This window comes from Lathyrus oleraceus, chromosome 1, assembly GCF_024323335.1.
Source record: "Lathyrus oleraceus cultivar Zhongwan6 chromosome 1, CAAS_Psat_ZW6_1.0, whole genome shotgun sequence".
NCBI lineage: Eukaryota > Viridiplantae > Streptophyta > Magnoliopsida > Fabales > Fabaceae > Lathyrus > Lathyrus oleraceus.
In genome coordinates, this window is record NC_066579.1 from 461,709,509 (window position 1) to 461,733,154 (window position 23,646).

The following is a 23,646-nucleotide window of genomic DNA, read 5'->3' on the forward strand; positions in this document are numbered from 1 at the left end:
TTTTGAGCAGTATAGGTATTAGTAGAGTGTGCTAATACTGTGATTTATTAATTGGCATGATATGATATGATGCTGTGATAAACATGCTGATGATGTATGATGGTATGCATAATGCTGTGAATGTATCTGTTATGTATGCAATTGTGAATAGACTGTCTATGGCTTAGAGTGTGAGCATATGTCTATCTTGGATTGTGTTGATGTTTGCATGCTAGGTGATTTAACGTGTATAGCATGGCCTTTATGGTGGTAGCTAATTCCCATGGTGAGGAATTAGTGAGTGAGTATTGTGGATTGTTGTTGATGTTTGCATGCTAGGTGATTTAGCGTGCATAACATAGCCCTTAGGGTGGTAGCTAATTCCCATGGTGAGGAATTAGTGAGTGAGTCACTAGGTCTCAAATGAGTGGGACTAGTGAGCTTGGTAGCCGTATCTGGATTTGATCGGTGAGGTTGAACTATATGTTCACGAATAGTCGGTACCGCATGCATGGAGTCTCATTGCATAATGTATGTATGTCGTATAATATGAATGGATGTATTCCAATATTATACGTGTTGTTTTGTGTTGGTGTTGAGTATGATTATGATTATGAGTTGATGTTGCCGTTGCTGAATGTGTGTTCTGATTAGGGTGATGAGATGTGTTAATTTACTTAGCATTACATGATATTTTATAATGCATATTATATCGATTGAGGAACTCACCCTTACAACTATGTTTCAGGTAACGAGCAGTGATTGAGTAGAAGCTAGTGCTTGGAGTCTAGTGTAATTTCTTAGTGGGTCATGTTCTGGTAGATGTAACATCGGGACGGGATGTTTTACTTTGTTTTCCTTTGGTTGTTGAACAACTTACATGTAATGTGTTACATGGTTTGCATGGTTGATTAGATCTCTATCCGCTGCGAATTATGCAATGTTTTATTTTGATTATTAAATGAGCATGACAAACTATTTTGGTGAATGGTGTGAAGTGTCAAGTGTGACACCCTTAAATTGCATATCTACTCTGATTTATATTTGTTGTTTTAATTATTATTGGGGTATTTCAGAAGGGTGTTACAATGTTGGCCATTAGTTCTCTCTGCTTGGCTTTGGAGAGTCCTGGGGACATTACATTTGCAGTCACCACCTGCCAGACATATTTCCTTTGGGAGGCGCTGGAACTTCCTCCACCAACGAAACCTATGGCTATAGTGCTAACCATGAAGTCTGGATCTTTGTTAGCCATTTCAAGAGAATGTGGTGAAAATGACGGTGATGATGGAATGTGTGACCCAAGTTAGTTTTATAGGGACCCCACGGTGGACGTCATTGTGCTTGTCAAAAAGTACATAATGTGTGACACCCCAATGCTGGAAGGGGTGGCCAGAGGCCTTAGTTATTTTCCGTGGGTTAGCGCTTACTCATGGTGGTGAAAACCTTATTTTGTGATGTTTTTGGCTATGGAGAGAGCAAGCTCACATGAGGTGATAAGTTATCTATTCTGAGGGTATTTTGTGTACATTATAAGTTGTCATTCGTCATGCTAGTGATAAGGTATTTAAAGAGGCTCGTGGGCCTGGAGTTAGGTTTCTCAGGAATGATAACCGGCCACTTAGTCTTAGTAGTGGACCGTTGAATCCCTACTTCCTAGAAAGACTTTGTTTAGCCAGTTGACTATGAATTCCCTCTAATTGAGACATGTCTTTTGTAACACCCTTCTAAATACCCCAAATTATTTAATTAAAATAATAACATGTTAATCAGAGTAATTATGCCCCGAAGGGTGTCACACAATCATTTCACAAACATTTATCAAAACATCCTGTCATGCTCATTTATTTATCAAATAAAACAGTTGCATAATACGCAGCGGATACAAAACATCAACAATTCAAAGCATGTACTACATTACATGTAAAGTTGATCAACAACTAAATTAAAACATAGTCAAACATCCCCTCCCGATGTTACATCTACCAGAGCATGACCCACTAAGGACGACACTAGACTCCATAGCACTAGCTTCTACTCAACTCACTGCTCGTTACCTGAAAAATAGTTGTAAGGGTGAGTTCTTCAATCAATATAATAAGCATTATAGAACAACATGTAATGCTAAGTAAATAACACATTAATTCACCCTAATCAAACTACGCACTCAACAACGACAATATCCATCCAACCATCATATTCAACAGTAAAAATCTCAATCATATTTAACATTAACAACACAACACACAACACACATATGATACTGGAATGCATCCATTCATATCATATGCCATACATTCATTGTGCAATGAGACTCTTATGCATGCGGTACCGACTATGTTGTGAACATATAGTTCAACCTCACCGTCCAAATCCAGGCACGGCTACCAAGCTCACTAGTCCCACTCATTTGAGACATAGTGACTCACTCACTAATTCCTCACCATGGGAATTAGCTACCACCCCAAATGGGCCATGATATGCACGCTAATCACCTAGCATGCAAACAACAACAACAACAATCAACATGGTTTACTCACTAATTCCTCACCATGGGAATTAGCTACCACCCGAAGGCCACAATACGCATGCTAATCACCTAGCAATGCACCATCAACGATAATCAAGAATAGACACATGCTCACACTCTAATCCATAGAATAGTCTATTCACAAATGCATACATTCACAACATCATGTATACCATTCCACATTATCAACACAATTTATCACAAAAGAATATTATATCATGCCAAACAACAACCACAATATTAGCACACTCCACTAATATCTATACTGCTCAAAACAGCGGAAATTAATCTCTATTACATCATAAGCCAACATAGGCCAACCCTCAAATAGGCACACAACATTAAAATTAACATTTTTCCACTCTGCAACAGCGTTAACCGGTTAACGCCCTGGGTTAACCGGTTAACGCAGCACAACACGCCTTCTGTCTCAAAATTTAACAGTGTTAACCGGTTAACGCCCTGGGTTAACCGGTTAACGCAGCACAAACAGCCAAATATCAGAAATTACAACAGTGTTAACCGGTTAACACCCTGGGTTAACCGGTTAACGCAGACAAAACAGCACATATTCATAATCCAACACAGTGTTAACCGGTTAACACCCTGGGTTAACCGGTTAACGCAAGACAGAAGCTGTTCCTGCGCTAACTCAAGGCAGAATGCAGAATTCTCCGCATTTTCCGCCATTGGAGGACTTCCGGACCTCCGAATCCGATTCCGTAAAAAGCCATACGATCGGGAAATTACAACAGACTCAATTACCGACTAAATTTCAACTCCTAACACGGTTCATCCAACAAAATTTCAGCATTCACAATTCCCAATTAGGGTCAATCAACAGCTTATCACTACCCATGACATATTATCCCATAATACCCGTTAATTGACGATAAACCCCCCTTACCTGAGTTAATCCGGCGAATCTCTAAGCTCAAGCCCTTCCTTCTTCAACCTTCAGCCCTCGCTCTGTCTCTTTGCCCTTTTCCTCTTCTTTCACGATCGTTCTCTGTTTCACGTAAAACCTTTTCTTACCAAATGGGATATTTCCTTAAGTCCCACTTATATTTCCAAAATAATAATCCAATAATAATAATAATAAAATTCCAATTATTTAATTAAATTAATAAATAAATTACTAACTCAATTCAAATAATTATTTTATTATTATCGGGGTGTTACATCTTTTCCCATGTATCCCGCAACAGGCGAGCAAGGAGTGTTTTAAGGCGAGGTTGCCTTATTTTGAGTGCTTGAAGGGTGTCACACCTTATTGGAGGCCACACTCTCCTCGCCCTTGACAAGTCTTTTACAAATATATCATTACAATATTGATCATAAGTTTGTTTATAGTTACTGTAATACCCACATTGAATAGTCTAGAATATCAATACAAGGTATTATCATAACCGGTATTGGTAGATCAAAATAAGGTGAACAACATCAAGAGTACATCTGAATAAAACATTATATAAAGTACATAAAAGTATATGTACGCAATGTAAAATTAGTAAATAACTAAAGGATGTTAAAGATCCATCCATTCACTCTTTAAGTAAGCTTCACCTTACCTTTATCTGTCACTTGATCATCTGTAAGGAAAGGAACAAACATGGACTGAGATAGCCAAATCTCAATGGAGTTCTTACTACATCCATAAATTCTGTATGTGGAAAGCTACGACACCTATAACCCACTACCATTATCGATAAAGGACTCATAAGAATGCAAGAGATACTCAACATCTTTAAAGAAAATTGCGACATAATCAATTTCATACACTATAGAGATAATAACATGAATCCCATACACCTATATAAACATACAAATCACAACCGTAATATTCCCCCACAATTTGAGTCAAATTTATGAGATCATCAACATCCTACTACGACTCTGTATGACTCCAGCTCTGCTTTTGGGTCATACAACTGGTATATCAACGAGACATGTCATTCTATATATGTATATAGTTAGTTTTAGTGTTTTTTTATTAAAATAAGATTATCTGAGTTCGAAAATTGATAATTTAAAACAAAATCTTTTTTGAAATCAAAGTTTAAAATTATTTTATAAAATGTTTAAGGAAACAGTAAAAATTAATTACATACTGCAATTAGATAATGGAGGGCATTAACGTGTTTTTTGTTGTTGTTTTAGTTTGATGTTAGCAAATAGGAGTTTATTGTTGTTAGTTTTAATAAACCCTAGTCTTTAGGAATTAATTGCTTTCGAATTAGTTTTTATTTATTTATTTATCTGAGTTATAGTTTACAGTTACTACTATTTATAAAGGCTATATGCTTAATGAAATGAGCTTTTTTTTTTAAGTTTACGTCTGTGCTATATGTTCTTTCTCTTCAACAATAAAATTTGGAGTAGTTTGCAACATTTGTTCTGAATATCATAATTATCTCATAGTAAAGACTTTCACCAAGGACCGCATAGCGCAGTGGATTAGCGCGTCTGACTTCGGATCAGAAGGTCGTGGGTTCGACTCCCACTGTGGTCGTTTCTTTTGGTTTTCACTCTATTATCCTTTTTTGGTTGTCAAAACGACATCGTTTACATTCACAGGCATACCCAAAGTTAGGGTTTCACTTCATCGTTGTTACTTGTTTGTTGCAGAGTAAAGTGAAGACACTCTTCATTTCTTGAACTCAAATCGGAATCGGAAATGAGTTCAGTAAAGAAACGCGAACCGAATGTTGCAAGCAACAACAGAGAAGCCGAAGATCAATTGATAGTAACACCATTAGGAGCCGGCAATGAAGTTGGTCGTTCTTGTGTCTACATGACCTACAAAGGAAAAACAGTTTTATTCGATTGCGGTATTCATCCTGCTTACTCCGGCATGGCGGCGCTGCCGTACTTCGACGAAATCGATCCTTCAACTGTCGACGTACTTCTCATCACTCATTTTCACTTGGATCACGCCGCTTCGCTTCCTTATTTTCTCGAGAAAACAACTTTCAAAGGTCGGGTTTTCATGACGTACGCAACGAAGGCGATTTACAAGCTTTTGTTGTCTGATTATGTGAAAGTCAGTAAGGTTTCTATTGAAGATATGCTTTTTGATGAGCAGGATATTAATCGCTCCATGGATAAAATTGAGGTCTGTATTTCTTTCAGACTCGTGCTTTGATTTATCATAATTCAATTGATTGGATTTAGGGTTTTAGTGTGTGTTAATGTGTTTGTTGTTAGTAGTTGTAATTGGGGACTGTGGGTTATTCATTTCTAATTCATTAGATTTAGGGTTTTATTTCTTTGGAGAGATAGAAAGGGATGTGAGTCATGGATTTCAAGCTGATTGAATGAAATGGAGGAGAGCCTCAGGGGTTTCATGTGACACAAAAGTACTGCTAAAGCTGAAAGGGAAAATTTTACCGAACAACGGTAACACTTGTGATGTTATACCGGACAAAATGTTGGGCGGTTAAAAATCAATACGAGAATAAAGTAAATGTAGCAGATATGAGGATGTTGTGTTAGATAGATATGACGATGTTGTGTTAGATGTGTGGTAAGACTAGATGTTAGAAGATTAAAAATGACAATAATAGAGAGAGGGTTGGGGTAAGATGGTGGAAAATGTGCTTAGGTGGTTTGGGCATTTGGGCATGTAGAGAGAAGACATAAGACATGTGGATTTTGTTGTAAGGAGAGTATACCGGACAAAGAAGATGGAGAGGAGGCTAACAACTAAAGATAGAGGAAGACTTAGAAAAATTATAAGAGATATGATTAATAAAGATCTTGAGATAAATAAATTGGATAGAAACATGGTATTGGATAGAACATTTTGGGGATATGTATCCATGTAGCCGATCCCACTTAGTGGGGTAAGGCTTGGTTGTTGTCGTTGTTGTTGGAGATATGTAATTATAATAATGTGTATGTTTTTAGCTTCAAAACTTAAATTTACATGTTAAACAGTAGTTTTAATTGGTGGTTGCAGGTTATTGATTTCCATCAAACTCTTGGGAGTGAATGGTATTAGATTTAGAGATTTATTTTTCCTTGGAGGCATGTAATTACAATAATGTGTATGTTTGTAGCTTCAACATTTTGATGTATATGTTAAACAGTACTTTTAATTGATGGTTGCAGGTTATTGATTTCCATCAAACGCTTGAAGTGAACGGTATTAGATTCTGGTGTTACACTGCAGGCCATGTCCTTGGTGCTGCTATGTTTATGGTTGACATTGCAGGTGTTAGAGTGTTGTATACAGGAGACTATTCACGTGAGGAAGACAGGCATCTTCGAGCTGCAGAGACCCCACAGTTTTCACCTGATGTCTGTATTATAGAATCTACCTATGGTGTACAACACCATCAGCCTCGGCACACACGAGAAAAGAGGTTCACTGATGTTATTCATTCGACCATTTCTCAAGGGGGTCGTGTGTTGATTCCAGCTTTTGCTCTTGGTCGGGCACAAGAGCTACTGCTGATCCTTGATGAGTATTGGCAAAATCATCCGGAACTCCAGAATATACCTATCTATTATGCTTCTCCTCTTGCCAAAAAATGTTTGACTGTTTATGAGACTTACACCCTTTCAATGAATGATAGGATTCAGAATGCAAAGTCAAATCCGTTTTCCTTTAAGCACATATCGGCATTGAGCAGCATTGATGTTTTCAAAGACGTAGGACCGTCTGTGGTGATGGCGAGCCCCGGTGGACTTCAGAGTGGGTTGTCACGGCAATTATTTGATATGTGGTGCTCTGACAAGAAAAATTGTTGTGTTTTACCTGGGTATGTTGTGGAGGGGACACTAGCAAAAACTATCATTAATGAACCTAAGGAAGTTACTCTGATGAATGGACTCTCTGCACCTCTCAACATGCAGGTTCACTACATTTCCTTTTCTGCCCATGCTGACTCTGCTCAAACAAGTGCTTTCTTGGAAGAGCTCAACCCGCCTAACATAATTCTTGTTCATGGGGAAGCTAATGAGATGGGGAGGCTCAAACAGAAACTTGTGACTCAGTTTGCTGATCGTAACACTAAGATCCTCACTCCCAAAAACTGTCAGTCTGTTGAAATGTATTTCAATTCACAGAAAATGGCAAAAACCATTGGGAAGCTGGCTGAAAAAACACCACAGGTCGGTGAAACCGTCAGTGGTTTGCTAGTTAAAAAAGGCTTCACATATCAAATAATGGCACCCGATGATCTCCATGTCTTCTCGCAGCTATCAACGGCAAACGTTACTCAGAGAATTACCATCCCTTATCCAGGTGCCTTTAGTGTCATACAACATAGACTGAGACAAATATATGAGAGTGTTGAGCCGTCAGTGGATGAAGAATCTGGAGTTCCAACCTTGCTAGTTCATGAGCGTGTGACAGTGAAGCATGAGTCGGAGAAGCATGTCTCCTTGCATTGGACAGCAGACCCCATTAGTGATATGGTATCAGATTCGGTTGTTGCTCTAGTTTTAAATATTAACCGTGATCTTCCAAAAATAATAGCTGAATCAGATGCTACAAAAATTGAGGAAGCAAATGAGAAGAAGATAGAGAAGGTTATGCATGCTCTCCTCAAGTCACTCTTTGGAGATGTGAAGGTTGGAGAAAATGGGAAGCTGATAATTAACATTGATGGCAACGTGGCTGAGCTCGACAAGGAAAGTGGTGAAGTTGAGAGTCAAAATGAAGCCCTTAAAGAAAGAGTAAGAACAACTTTCAAGCGAATTCAAAGTTCTGTGAAGCCGATACCTCTTTCACAAATTCAAAATTCTGTGAAGCCGATTCCTCTTTCACCGCCATAGTTCTTTCTTTTCCATATGCTGTCCTAGGAATACTAGCCCTCATGCTCCACTAACATGTAAGTCATTTATCATAAATTGTACTTATTGGCATGTAACATGAACTTCGGCACAACATTATTTGCTCCAATTTTATTTAATTGGCGTTAGCCCCCAATGTTCTTTGTATCATACATTTTAGCATTGAGTTTCTTTTATTTTAGATATGATTAAATTTTGGTATTAATGGTAGCATTCAGTTTCTTTTATTTTATATATGATTAAATTTTGGTATTAATGGTTTGTTATCGTATCTAGTTTTGGCATACTTTTAGGTGAGCCTTTGTGAAGTCTCCCCTCAGGGTTTGTGCAGTAGTTTTGTTCAATGAAAATTCCACAGGAGAGAATCCCCTCCTTGAATAGAATCACAAGGTCACAGACATGCAGAACCATTAATGTGCACTCTTTATTAAGTTTAAGTAATACAATCATTTACTCCCTCAGTTTCAAACAACAATAAAATTTGTTTCAAAATGAATTTTATTCTCATTTCTCAATTTAAAAATGATGATTATTTTTTTAATTGTATTTTTTGATAATTATTTTTTACACTACTTTTAACAAATTTACAAGGTTAATTTAGAAATAGTGCAAAGTCTTATGACAATATTAACACAATTCTTAATTTGTATATAAAATTTTTAACCGACACTCATTTTGAAACGATGGGAATATGTTTTACTCTTTGCCAACAAGTTAATCACATGGGCATTTAACAATTTGAGTTGAAGTAAAAAAAATATTTATTGACCAAATTGATTTTTTTACACAAATAAATTTAACGTATGCTTAGTTTAAGAATTGATCACTTTAGTCAATACATCAGCAACCAAATTTACTTGGCACTTAACAAATTTAACATCAAAGTTGGGAATACAATGTAAAAGATTCTTAGTAGACAAAATGAGTAAGCTAAATTCCGAGTTGTCACCTTGGTTAGAGTGGATAGTTTGAACCACTATTTGAGAATCACTTTTAAAAATCATATAATTCAGTTGCATCTGGACGACTGCTTGAACTGCTTCTTTCATGACTAAGGCTTCTGCTTTTATGATCGTTAAAAGGCCAAGATCCCAAGACATACCTCAAATGATGAATCTACCAAAGCAATCTCTAACACACCAAGTCCTACTAGTTCTCCCTCTCTGCTTATTGAAATCCGCATTGATATTACACTTCACCCACCCTTCATTACACTTCACCCACCCTTCATTAGGGGGGTTCCAATTTGTTTGGAAGTTGTGGGCATCGTTATCACTCATATGTCTATCTTGAGCTTTAAACCAATCATGTCAAGTATGGTAGGCTTTCATACCTAACTTCGACTCCTCATCTCTATCATTATTCAATATCACAATATTTTTGTTATTCTAAAGTACCCACATCGAAACCGCAACTCTCCCTACAGGCCTCTTATATTCTTTACTACAAATATCAATGATAAAGAATTTAACATAATTAAAAATATGAAGACGAAGTTCTATAATAGGAGACAAACCTGCTACTCTCCAGCTCTAATTAGTTGAAGTGAAATCAAAGAACACGTGTCACTCATCTTCCTCGATATCATTACACAATTGACAGTTTGAGGGGCACTTTACCCAATATTGTCGAACCTTAACCCGAGTTGGGAGGCAGTCCCTACAAACGCGTCACAATAAATGTTTGGTTCTAGGTGGCACCATAATGTTCCACAAGCTACACCAATCCACTTCCACACAATGGTTTACCTGATTTGTGTGAGATCTCCTCATCCTGATTTGTGTGGGATCTCTTCATCAACCTATAAGCAATTTTTACACTATAATTTCCATTTTGTTCTTCTTTCCACACCCTACCATCTTCTATAACTTCCTCAAAGAGAGGTGCCTTCAGAATTTCATTAGCAACATGATGGGTAAATAGTCAACGAAATTTCTAAACATCCCATTGTTTAACATTTGCCAACATTATGTCATTAAGAGTAATATCATAAGCACCTTGCCTTTGTGGGCCTCCTAAGCAAACTTCTTATTTACCTATTATTCAAGGTTCGGTCATCACTTTAATCTTACTCCCGTCACCAATACTCTATTTCCATCCAAGGGTCAAGACTTTCCTTGCTTTCCATAAACTTCTCCAAGCAAAACTTGGATAGTTACCCTGGTAAGCTTGAAGAAAAAGGTCATGGGATAATACTTTACTTTGAAAACTCTAACTACAAACTCTTTGGCTTTGTCATTAAATGCCAACCTTGTTTTGCAACCATAGCCAAGTTGAAAGGTTTGAAATCTTTGAAACCAAGCCTCCCTTTATTCTTGGTACAACTTAACTTATCCCAAGCAGGCCACCTTACACCCTTATTGTTATTACCTCCTCACCACCATAAAGAGTTCAACATCTTCTCAATATCATTAACAATAACATCAGGGATGACAAAAACACCCAGAACATATGATGGTATTGTTTGAAACGATGACTTTATCATAACCCCTTTCCTTGTTTTAGACAATGACCTACCCCTTCAAGAATTTATTCTCTTCCAAATTCGATCCTTGATGAAAGCAAGAGTAGCCTTTTTACTTCTACCAATCATCGAAGGTAAGCACGTATATGTCCTAGTACCTAACACTTGGCGGACCCCCATGATACGAGCTAAATCTTCCTGTGCCAGTCTACTAATATTTCGACTGAAAACACTTCAGACTTAGTCATATTAATCTCCTGACCCGACGCTTTTGCATAGACTTTAAGAAACTCCATGAGGTTAGTCACCTCTATTAAATTATCCTTGTAAATGAGAAACTAATCGTCAGCAAAAAGTAGATGGCACACTCGAGGTGCCCCTCTACAAATCTGAACTCTATGGATATCTCCCCTAGCCACAACTCTATTGATAGGAGCGAACGAGCCCTCCTCCAATAGGATGAAAAGATAAAGGGACATTGGGTTCTCTTGTCTTAATCCCCCACCTGGCTGAATATGTCCGACTCTATCTACATTAACCAGAATAGAATAATTAATCGAAGTAACATACATCATCTGCTAATGAACCCACCTCTCTACAAACCCCATTCGACTAAAACACCTTTCAAAAAATCTCAAATCCATTACATCATATGCTTTACTAATATCTATTTTAAGTTGTAGTTCACCTTTGTTTCCTTTTCTTTTTCTTTTTAATGCATGAATAGTTTCAATGGCTATCAAGGCATTATCCAAAATAAAGTGCCCTTCAACAAAATCCGATTACTCCTCAGACACACATTTAGGCAAACGCTCATTCATTCTATTAGCAATGAGCTTCGAAACCATCTTATAAACCATGTTACACAGCGAAATAGGTCTTAAATCCTTCATATTATTAGGCTTCACACACTTTGGAATCAAACAAATGTTTGTATCATTAAGAGACAAATGGAAGAAACCTCATCCATCCAATGGGTAACGTAAACAAAAATATCCTCCCCGCACATGTTCCAAAACATATGATAGAAAGCCATGTTAAAATCGTCAGGTCCCGGGGACTTATCAGAATGCATATGAATAAGAACTTCGTGTAGCTCCTCTTTTGTAAAGCTACCCGCTTATCATTATCTACGCTTAAGATCGATGGCTGGATTAGAGATAGAATCGGTTCCTACACACCGTCTTTAACTGCAAATAAAATCTCAAAATACTTTTTTGCAACTTCGCACATGCCAGCTTGGTCTTTCACTTCCATTGCCTCCTCATCAATGAGCATACGAATTTTCTTAAAAAAATCCTTGTGGTTGCTGACATACGGAAGAACTTAATTTTAAGGTCTCCGTCTCGAAGCAAATGAATTTTCACTATTTATTTCTAGAAAGTATCCTCCTGGATGAATACACGATTGTACTCCCTTTGCGCTTCGAGAAACATAACAACTGACCCAGGTTCATGGCTATTATGACACGATTCCATCTTCTCTAAACATCCTGCAACCTCTACTTTAGTTTTCCTCCATTTCATCTTATTCCATCTCTCTAATTCTACTCCACACGATGTTATATGTTGCATTACATCAATATTCTCGCCTTGCATCCAACCATACATCACGATATTATATATTTCATCCTCCTTCAACCACTTGCTTTCAAACTTGAATGAATATTTGTTGCTGGTTCTTTTAGTTGGCCCGCATTGCAATAAAATAAGGTTATAATATGAGTGTGAGGCTATCAAATTAAATAGCTTGACATTAGGAAAATTAACAATCCGATATGAGTTTTCTAAATCTTTGTCCAGTCTCTCTTCCACTACCTAGACAACTCATTTACTTTTAATCCATGTAAACCGATGGCCTTCAAGTGTAATATCAGTTAAGTCGCAGTTACTACCCGCATTTCAAAATCTCATGCATAACCAGTTCAAGTGAGGGTGGATTCCTCATTTATCTTATTGAGATAAAAAGTCATTAAAGTCACCAATGATACACCACGAAACTTTCGACATATCCTGCAGTTCACGAAGCAAATCCCAAGATTGTGTTTTTCTTCCCCTCTCAAGGTAGCCATAGTAGCACATTAGTGTCCACCCCCCTTCACTTCATCTTGTATCAGAAAATTCACAAAGTTCCTTGAGAAGTTCATCACACTACACTTGACTTTTTCTTTCCACAAAACTGCTAAACCCTCATTTCTACCTGCAATCCTATGTTTATCAACCATCATATTTATTATACCTCAAATTTTCCCCAAGCATTTGTTCACTGAAGAATTTGCATCATATTCCAGTTAGTCATTCATTAGTTTAATAAAAGTCAAAATTCAATAAACTTTCATTCCGTTTTAAAATATAAAAAATTCATTTAATTACATTCCGTACATTTCTATCGTCTCATGCATCTTTTTAAAGCAATTCAAGATCATCAAAATAAATTTTTGGATCTACAGACAAATCGGTTGAATCAAATTTCAAAATGTATGTAAATGAAATTAATTAATCTACGGTTCATGTAGATGTCAATTTAATTAATTTACGGTTCGTGTAGTTTCATCCGACGTGCTCGTGTAATTTCTAATCCTTTTCAACTAGACATTTTTTACTTGAAAATTTGCTCAAAATCTATCTGTTTTTCGAAAGTATATTTCGCACTGATTATTTTAGTGCATTCATTTTAATACTTCAAACATTTTTGTGTTCAATTTTTATTTATTTTAAATCCTTTTATTTTTATTTTTTGTCGAGATGTCAATAAAATTATTTTTAGAATTTAACAAGTGACCAGTTTGGTTTAATAGGATTGTTTGATTTTGGTTTTTCTTTTTTCAATTTAAAACTCTTTTAATACAAAAATAATTATCAATAAGGATAATTTTGGAATAAAATTTTTAAATAGTAGCTTGGGATTGGAGAGTACGGACACCAAGACTAAACAGGGCATCATCTCATCCAACCAATATTTCATCATACTCAAAGACCTCAAATACCTTAAGGAAAGCGTGAGAGACTCTGAAGGCAGGCTAATGCATCAGGATGTAGAACATGTGAATGTTTCGATCGGACGAATCATTGATTTTCTTGTCAATTATTGTGTATTTTAGCTTTATAACATTGTATTATTAATTATTTTCCATTTTCATTTTTATTTCAATTCTTTTTAATTATAAGTTAAATTTTTTAAAAATAAAAATAAAAATAAAAATAAAGGATACTCCACTTGCAATGACGCAGATTCTTAATGGCATAATGCTGCATGCAGGCACCATAATGCTGCATGCAGGCACCATTGAAAAGTGGTTATATTGGTTTTTTTTTTTGAAAAATATATTATTTTAGTACTATTTTTGAAATAATGGTTATTTAAAAAAAGATTCAAGATATGCTACTCCCAATTGCCACACTATATAATTTTGAAATCGCCCCAAAATATACATACATGTTTTTCACCCAAAGAAATAATAAAGGTGTTGGATCTTTCTAGTGATGTGCAAAAACTTACTCCAAGTGATAAGGCTTGAAGCAATATTAATACTAAAACTTTTATTTTTTTTGTCTTATTTATAAGAGAAATTTTACTTTTTTAATTTATTGAATAATCAATGTATTTGGTCTACTAATATAGCAAATACATTGATTATTCAATGAATCTAAAAAATAAGTTGTCTCTTATAAAAAATATTATCTATTAGTCGACCCACAAATCCACCGATCTAAACCAAAACAATCCATAAATGATCAAAACCTGTTTACTTAGGTGTATACCTAATCCAACGTGCAACAACTCATATAATTTTGGTTCAATATTAGGTTTGAGTTTCTGAAACGTCAACCCAACTTGTTGACGTGACATTAGTGATTTCTTTTTTTTTTTAATTATTTTAAATGGATATAAAATTAATCTATTACTATAAACCACAATTTTGTCAAAAAAAATTATTTACCATCAATATTACTACTAGATTAACGAGTTTAAATAATTTTAAGACTAATTATTTTATCTTATATTCTTTTGTATCATTTCTAATTCAAGAATTTTATGAAAATTAAGTGTTTTTGGAAATTTTATAGACAATATATAATGTGTTAGAAACAAGGTTATGGAAATTATACCGGATCGGCCAGTTCAACCAGTTAGACTTGGAATCGAGCCTACATACAGTCTATTAAACCCTTATAATCGACCTGCCAAAGAATCGGGACAAAAACCAAAAAACCAGATGAAAATCGAGAAAACCGGTCAAAATCAGAGGTTTCTCCAATCACATAGGTTGAACCGGATTTTAATATTTTTAGCTTTTTTTTTTAAATTTATTTAAAATAAAAACATAATTAAAGGTGAAAAAAATATCAATGTGGTACAATAAAATTAGATGAGTCTCAGAGTTGAAGACATGTCTCTAACCCCTTCAACTCACAATTGAAGACATGTCTCTTACCCCTTCAAAATTTTGATTTTCTTAGTAAAAAGTAGAGACTTATATTTATAAATAACACTCTCTACTTTAGTTTATAATATTTTTAATGTGAGGCTTAATTTTGTGTTAATGTTATGACAGTTTTTTCGCAAAGTTGACAACACTTAAAAAGAAATGTGTTTCGTTCTAAATTCTAATATTATTTTTCTTATAACAAACACCTCACTAATATATTTTAGACATAATTACTCCTCAAGTCTTTTAACTTAATTTAAAGTTTCGCTTTGATCCTTAATTTAAAGTTTCGCTTTGGTCCTTTAATTAAAAAAGATAACACTTCCGTCCCTTAAATTTATTTAAAAAATTAATATTGAGTCATCAAATTTATTTAAAAGATAACAGTTAACTTTTGCCAACGTGGCATGACAACTAGGATATTGAGTCATCAAATTTATTTAAAAAATTAATATTTTATTTAAACTTAAGGGTTTCTTAATAATGCTTAAAAAATATGACACCAACTATACACAACAATGTTTAATTAAGAAAATACTAATCAAAACCACTTGCAGGATTGAAAAATTACATTTCTCATTAACATTAGTATCTTCAACAAATATTAAAACATAACAAACCTTATCAATAAGTGGACCATCAATTTCCCAGACATACATCACTGATACATCTCATAATCTCATAACAACAAAGTGATATCAATGTCTCAAAAAACTTAAGAAGCAAAGAAATATGAAAAAAAAATATAAGCAGAAAGAAACAGAGAATCAACAAGTTGCGAGACTTTCGACATTAGTTATTTGTGCTATCAAATCATCTGAGAAAAAAAACTCGACCGCAACTTTTGTCAGAAACCGTCGCGCCTCTTCAAACACCCTCAAACACAACAATAACACCCCACATCAGATCCATTAATGCAGATCCATCAGTATTTTCCATCCCCTTTTAGATTTTGATTTTGAATCTTAAATTGGTTTGTTGCTATTGATGTTCTTCTGTTGTTATCATAGTTGAAAATAAAATTGGGTGAATGTGAATCCAAGTGAAGGTGTTGTGACCCCTAGGGTTTTGGGGAAGGGGAAGAAGGAAATTTCTGAATGTCTAATAAATAAAATATAAAATAAATAAAAAAATCACCTTAAATAAACATAGGCTAATGTTAACATGTGCCCCAAGGACACAAGTTAATGATTTATTTGTAGAAATATTCTCTTGGAATGCGTGTATTTAATTTTTTGAAACTTAAATCATTATTTTATTCCACACGAATTTTCTAATTGTAGTATCTTTAACTTGTGCCTTAAGGGCACAAGTTAGCAAGACCCATAAACATAATGACAATTAAATTTCCACATAGAAAATACTTAACATTTTTCTATAAAATTTAACGAAAATATCAATTATACTAATATAATAGTTTTAAGGGACTAAAGTGTAACTTTTTTAATTGAGGGACTAAAGTGAAATATTAAATTAAATTTAAGGGACCAAAAAATGAATTAAACTTATATTTTACGTAAACCACACGATTCTATATTTTTTAACTCTTTCTTAAGCTGACTCTCATAAAAAAAAAGGATAAATGCTAACTTGTGTCCTAGGGGCACAAGATAAGACACACATTTGTAGAAAGTTTGTATTGAAAAAATCAATTAAAAAATCAATTATATATCTTTATTAAAATTAATACACAATTTCCAATACATTATTACTTTATTTAGTTTTTATCTTTTGCCCTAGGAACACAAATAAGAGTTTTTTCCTGCCTTGCCCTACTATTGAAATTTTATTCCCAATATGCCCCATTCTGAAAATTATTTCTCAATCTACCCCCTTTTCCAGTTAGGGCTCGTCACTTGAAGTGACGAGGGGATGAAGAAGTTTTTTCGTTGTGTGAGCTCGTCACTTGAAGTGACGAGGAGATGAAGAATTTTTTTTTTTTAATATTTTAAATAGTTTATTAAATACTAATAATAATTAATATAATTGATTTTTAATTATTAATTCTATATTTAATTAATATAATTGATTTAATTAAAAATAATCAATACATAATTAATGACATTAAATTTATCATAAGAAAATATATAATAATGATTGGACTTTTTGTGGAACATTAAAAATATCAATGGTATTAAATGGAATTTAGAATAAATAGTATTAAATACAATTTATGTTCATCTTATTCTTAAATATATATGTAATATATGAATTGAATATTATTAAAATTGTGATATAATATGAAAAACTCACAACTGATATATGATTATAAAAAAATTATATAATTATTTATATATTTTTGGCATCTTATTAATTATGTGAGTTATATAGTTATATTATCAAATAATAGTAGAATATGACACAATATTAGAAGACTGAGATTGGAAAAAGATACAATAAAAAATTAAATAATTAGTGAAAGAAATATAATTTTTGACTAATTATTTTATAAAAATGATTAAATAAATATTATTAAATTATTAAATTATCCAATTACTTTTTTTTACTAAATTAACATTTATATAGGCGGTAAAACTTATTGAAATTATTTAAATTTTTTTATATATTTGAGGGGAGAAATTTATGTCTTTGATGTAAATAAGACAAAATTTACTGGAAAAATAAGAAATTTTGAATAAATATTACATATATTTTAATTATTAGTAAATAAATATTTTTTTATTTTAAAATAAATTAATCATGAATTAATTATTAAACTATATCATTAATAATTGTAATGTTAATTTTATTACAATCTACGAATATACGAATTATATGTAAGTTATAAATGATGATCATTGATGATTGTTGTAATAATATTGCTATGATGATAACATTAAGGGATAATAATATCATAGAGAGCACATAACATATAACATAGTGTTAAATTCTCAGAAAGAAATTAGGAATTGATCTATAGTTGTCATGGAGAGCACACAACACAGTGTTATAAAAAATTATAAATAATAAAATATATTAATATATAATTAATGACATTAAATTTATCATAAGAAAATATATAATAATGATTGGACTTTTTGTGGAACATTAAAAATATCAATCGTATTAAATGGAATTTAGAATAAATAGAATTAAATGCAATTTATGTTCATCTTATTCTTAAATATATATGTAATATATGAATTAAATATTATTAAAATTATGATATAATATGAAAAACTCACAATTGATATATGATCATAAAAAAAATTATATAATTATTTATATGTTAGAATATGACACAATATTAGAAGACTGAGATTGAAAAAAAACTACAAAAAAAATTAAATAATTAATGAAAGAAATATAATTTTTGACTAATTATTTTATAAAACTGATTAAATAAATATTATTATATTATTAATTTTTTTATTATCATGAAAAACTATAATTATTTACTATTTATTTTAGATATTTTTTTATAAAAAAATTATTATTATTTTTAATTAAATCAATTATATTAATTAAATATAAAATTAATAATTAAAAATCAATTAGATTAATTATTATTAGTATTTAATAAACTATTTAAAATATTAAAAAAAAAAAATTCTTCATCTCCTCGTCACTTCAAGTGAAGTGACGAGCTCACCCAACGAAAAAACTTATTCATCCCCTCGTCACTTCAAGTGGTGACGAGCCATAACTGGAAAAAGGTAGATTGGAAAATAATTTTCAGAATAGAGCATATTAAAAATAAAATTTCAATAATAGGACATTTGAAGAAAAACTCCACAAATAAGTATTACCCAAAAAAAAATTAGATGTAATAAAAGTCACTGATGTATATGGGTCCAGGATCCAATTGGGTTTTAAGCTACCATATATATATATATATATATATATATACAGAATTAGGGTTATTATCCCAGAAAGAGAGACGAAGAAGCAGATTCCGAACCAGAGAGGCGTAGGGAGCGAAAATGGTGAAATTCTTGAAACCTAATAAGGCGGTGATTCTCTTGCAAGGCCGATATGCCGGCAAGAAAGCCGTGATTGTGAAAACCTTCGACGACGGAACCCGCGAGAAGCCTTACGGACACTGTCTTGTTGCTGGAATCAAGAAGTACCCTAGCAAAGTGATCAAGAAAGACTCAGCGAAGAAGACGGCGAAGAAATCTAGGGTTAAGGCATTCGTGAAGCTGGTGAATTACCAACATCTGATGCCTACTCGTTACACTCTGGATGTGGATCTGAAGGATGCTGTTGTTCCTGATGTTCTTCAATCAAAGGACAAGAAGGTGACTGCACTGAAAGAAACTAAGAAGAGGCTTGAAGAGAGGTTCAAAACAGGGAAGAACAGGTGGTTTTTCACCAAGCTTAGGTTTTGAATTTTCACTGTTTTGTTTCTAGTTATACATTTTGGCTTTTGATTATTATCAATGAATTATGGATGAACTTGTGGCTTAGTTTTGATTATTATGAATTTTCACGGTAATTTTTAATAGGTCACAGATAAATGTCTTTTTTTGTGTTTGAATAAACAAACTGTCTTTAAATTAGATTGCAATTGCAGGCATCCGACAAACTCCATCCTCCTTCTAATTTCTCGAAAAGACTACCTCCTGATGTCTTTTTTCATGCATCATTTATCACAAAATATGTTATTTTGATACTATTTTTGAAATAGTGATTATTTTAAAAAAAAAATCAAGAAATGCTACTGCCAATTGCCACACTATATAATTTTGAAATCGCCCCAAAATATACATACACGTTTTCCACGCAGAGAAATAATAAGGCTTGAAGCAATATTAATACTAAAACTTTTTTTTTTTTTTGTCTTATGAGAAAATTTATTTTTTTAATTTATTGAATAATCAATGTATTTGCTCTAGTAATATAGCAAATACATTGATTATTCAATAAATCTAAAAAGTAAGTTGTCTCTTATAAAAAAAGATCAGAGGGAGTATTCGAATATTGTCTATTAGTCGACCCACAAATCCACCGATCTAAACCAAAACAATCCATTAATTATCAAAACCTGTTTATTTATGTGTGTACCTAATCCAACGTGCAACAACTCATATAATTTTGGTTCAATATTAGGTTTGAGTTTCTGAATCGTTGACCCATTGACCCAACTTGTTGACGTGACATTAGTGATTTCTTTTTTTTATTATTATTTTAAATGTATATAAAATTAATCTATTACTACAAACCACAATTTTGTCAAAAAAAATTATTTATCATCAATATTACTACTAGATTAACGAGTTTAAATAATTTTAAGACTAATTATTTTATCTTATTTTCCTTTGTATATTTTTAATTCAAGAATTTTATGGAAATTAAGAGCCTTTTGGATTTCCTTTTCAAAAATAATTTTTTAGTTTTTGAAAATTGAAAAATTAAAAACTTATTTGATAAATAATTTTTAAAAACGTGATTTTGAAAACTGTTTTTGTTTTTTAGTGTTAAAAACTAAAAAACCAAAATTTATAAATTTTTATTGATGGTATGATTATAATTATATTGATTTGTTAAATATGAATATGTAATAAAAAATGTGTTTTTGTTGTGTTTAAGAAGAATTCAACAAATAGAAAATGTTATGTTTGCATAAGGAAACATATTTTAATTTGTTTTTGTTGTGTTTAAGAAGAATTCAACAAATAGAAAATGTTATGTTTGCATAAGGAAACATATTTTAATTGGTTGAATATCTTCATGTCTATAACATGTACATTATATATTTGTCTACTTTTTACTTTTTTAAATAAAATTTAATTATTATTTCTTTGTGTATTTATTTTGTGATTACTATTATACATATTGAAAAAAATGATTTTATAACTTTTTTAATAACTATTTAATATAAATAATTGTTTATCATTTACTTATAATCACATTATTTATTAGTTTAAAAACAAATCAACCAAACAAATTTTTTCTTTCATCATCTCAAAAATTATTTTACAAAATACAGCTTCCAAAAGAATTTTTATTTTGTTTTCATTCTAAAAATAATTCTTAAAACTAATTTATAAAACAGTTTTTAAAAACAAAAAATTAAAATTGAATCAAACAAGCCCTAAGTGTTTTTGTAAATTTTGTAGACAATATATAATTTGTTAGAAACAAGGTTATGGAAATCATATTGGATTGGCCAGTTCAACCGGTTAGACTTGGAATCGAGCCTACATACAGTCTATTAAACCCTTATAACCGGTCTACCAAAGAATCGGGACAAAAACCAGATGAAAATCGGGAAAATCGATCAAAACCAAAGGTTTCTCCAATCACATAGGTTGAATTGGATTTTAACATTTTTTAGCGGTGAAAAAAATATCAATGTGGTACGATAAAATTAGATGAGCCTTACAGTTGAAGGCATATCTCTAACCCCTTCAAAATTTTGATTTTCTTAGTGAAAAGTAGAGACTTATATTTATAAATAACACTCTCTATTTTAGTTTCTAATATTTTTAATGTCAGGCTTAATTTTATATTAATGTTATGACAGTTTTTTCAAAAAGTTAACAACACTTAAAAAGAATATGTTTCGTTCTAAATTCTAATATTATTTTTTCTATAACAAACATCTCACTAATATATTTTAGACTTAATTACTCCCCAAGTCTTTTAACTTAATTTAAAATTTCGCTTTGATCCTTTAATTAAAAAATGTGTATGTCAACTAGCATATTGAGTCAGCAAATTTATTTTAAAAATTAATATTTTATTTAAATTTGAGGGTTTCTTAATGGTGCTTAAAAAATATGACACCAACAATACACAACAATGTTTAATTGAGAAAGTACTAATCAAAACCACTTGGAAGTTTGAAAAATTACTTTTCTCATTAACATTAGTATCTTCAACAAATATTAAAACCAAACAAAACTTATCAATAAGTGGACCATCAATTCATTGACATACATCACTGATACATCTCATAACAACAACCATTCACAATGTTATACAACAATATTCATGACCTTCATTAATGAACCTGTTACAATAACAACAACAACACAAAGCATAACCATAACCACTTTCTACAATGCTACATTTTCCACCAACAACACAACAACAACACCCCACATCAGATCCATCAGTATTTTCCATCCCCTTTTAGATTTTAATTTTGAATCTTAATTTGGTTTGTTGCTATTGATGTTCTTCAGTTATCATAGTTGAAAATAAAATTGGGTGAATGTGAATCCAAGTGAAACCGAGAGAGCATGATGTTTATTGTTCATTTTCTGAAAAATGGTTATAGTGAGGAAGAAGAGATGAACCTTGAGAAAAAGAGACAGTTGTTTGAACCTAGGTAGAAGAAGAGGTTTCGAGAGAGAGTTAATATGTTATTGATTTAATTGAAAGTTGAATCGACAGAAAAAGAGAAATGAGAAAGGTGTTGTGACCGCTAGGGTTTTGGTTTGGGGAAAGGGGAAGAAGGAGATTACTAATGTTTAATAAATAAAATATAAAATAAATAAAAAGCCACCTTAAATAAATATAATGACAATTAAATTGCCACATAGAAAATACTTATCATTTTTCTATAAAATTTAACGAAAATACCAATTATACTAATGGAACATTTTTAAGGGACTAAAGTGTAATTTTTTTAATTGAGGGACCAAAATGAAACATTAAATTAAAAATTAAGAGACCAAAAGATGAATTAAGCCTATATTTTACCTAAACCACATGATTCTATCATTTTTTAACTCTCTCTTAAGGTGACTCTCATAAAGAAATTAGATGTAATAAAAGTCATTGATCTAAATGAGAACTAGTGCTAAATGATATAACCTACACAATAACTGTCCAATCTCGGTCTAACCCCGATCAAACCTTAAAACTCTAAACCCATGTCTATATCGGTTTAATGTTCATGTTACCTTAGAAACTTGCATAATTGTATTTAATTTTTTATAATTGAAAAAAATGATAAGATTTTTTATATTTAAAATACAACCTGCGAACCTAACCATATCTTCCAACATATAAACGAATGAGTCATTCTGATTTGATTTTGATAATAAAATTGCACATTAGATGATAAATCAATTTTTTAAAGTCTAGACGGACTGAGTAATAGATTAGACAAATCCCGATCCAACCTAATCCAATATGTTACATCTATTGACTAGTGTGAAACTTTTGCATGATGATTCATAATTATTTATTCCATTAAAAATTAATCTATCTTATTTTTAATTGAGATCACAACGAATCATTAATATCAAGACGACTCGCATTTTTTTTATTAATTATAGTTTTTATTTATTTATTATGGTACAATATATAAATATTTGTTAGTACAATATAAGTAAAATTATAAGAATGTGAATAAAGCTCTTTAAAAATCATATTGTAAATAAATAGACATACTTTTGCACAAAAAATGTTGGCCCTAGACTATAATCTAATTTTAAAGTAATTACTCCATTTATTTACTTTTATGAATGAGATGTATTTTTGTTT

General features: G+C 32.1%; 2 protein-coding genes and 1 non-coding gene across 3 annotated transcripts; all 3 read left to right on the forward strand.

The window, feature by feature from the left end:
• Positions 1-4,947: 4,947 nt before the first annotated feature.
• TRNAR-UCG (transfer RNA arginine (anticodon UCG)) lies at positions 4,948-5,021 on the forward strand. The gene has a single exon. It is a non-coding gene; the product is annotated as a tRNA-Arg (tRNA).
• LOC127085791 (cleavage and polyadenylation specificity factor subunit 3-I) lies at positions 4,993-8,516 on the forward strand. The gene is made up of 2 exons (XM_051026340.1): positions 4,993-5,624; positions 6,623-8,516. Exons 1-2 carry the CDS (start codon positions 5,187-5,189, stop codon positions 8,291-8,293), a joined length of 2,109 nt encoding a protein of 702 aa, XP_050882297.1. The 5' UTR covers positions 4,993-5,186; the 3' UTR covers positions 8,294-8,516.
• A 10,542-nt stretch (positions 8,517-19,058) lies between these two features.
• Positions 19,059-19,613, forward strand: LOC127085797 (60S ribosomal protein L27-like). Its single transcript, XM_051026351.1, has one exon. The coding sequence runs from the start codon at positions 19,128-19,130 to the stop codon at positions 19,533-19,535; it is 408 nt and encodes a 135-aa protein (XP_050882308.1). The 5' UTR covers positions 19,059-19,127; the 3' UTR covers positions 19,536-19,613.
• Positions 19,614-23,646: the final 4,033 nt, after the last annotated feature.

Coding starts and splice junctions, on each gene's coding strand:
- LOC127085791 (XM_051026340.1), top strand. CDS start 5,187: ATGAGTTCAGTAAAGAAACGCGAACCGAATGTTGCAAGCAACAACAGA. Junction 5,625..6,622: donor GCTCCATGGATAAAATTGAG/GTCTGTATTTCT, acceptor TGATGGTTGCAG/GTTATTGATTTCCATCAAAC.
- LOC127085797 (XM_051026351.1), top strand. CDS start 19,128: ATGGTGAAATTCTTGAAACCTAATAAGGCGGTGATTCTCTTGCAAGGC.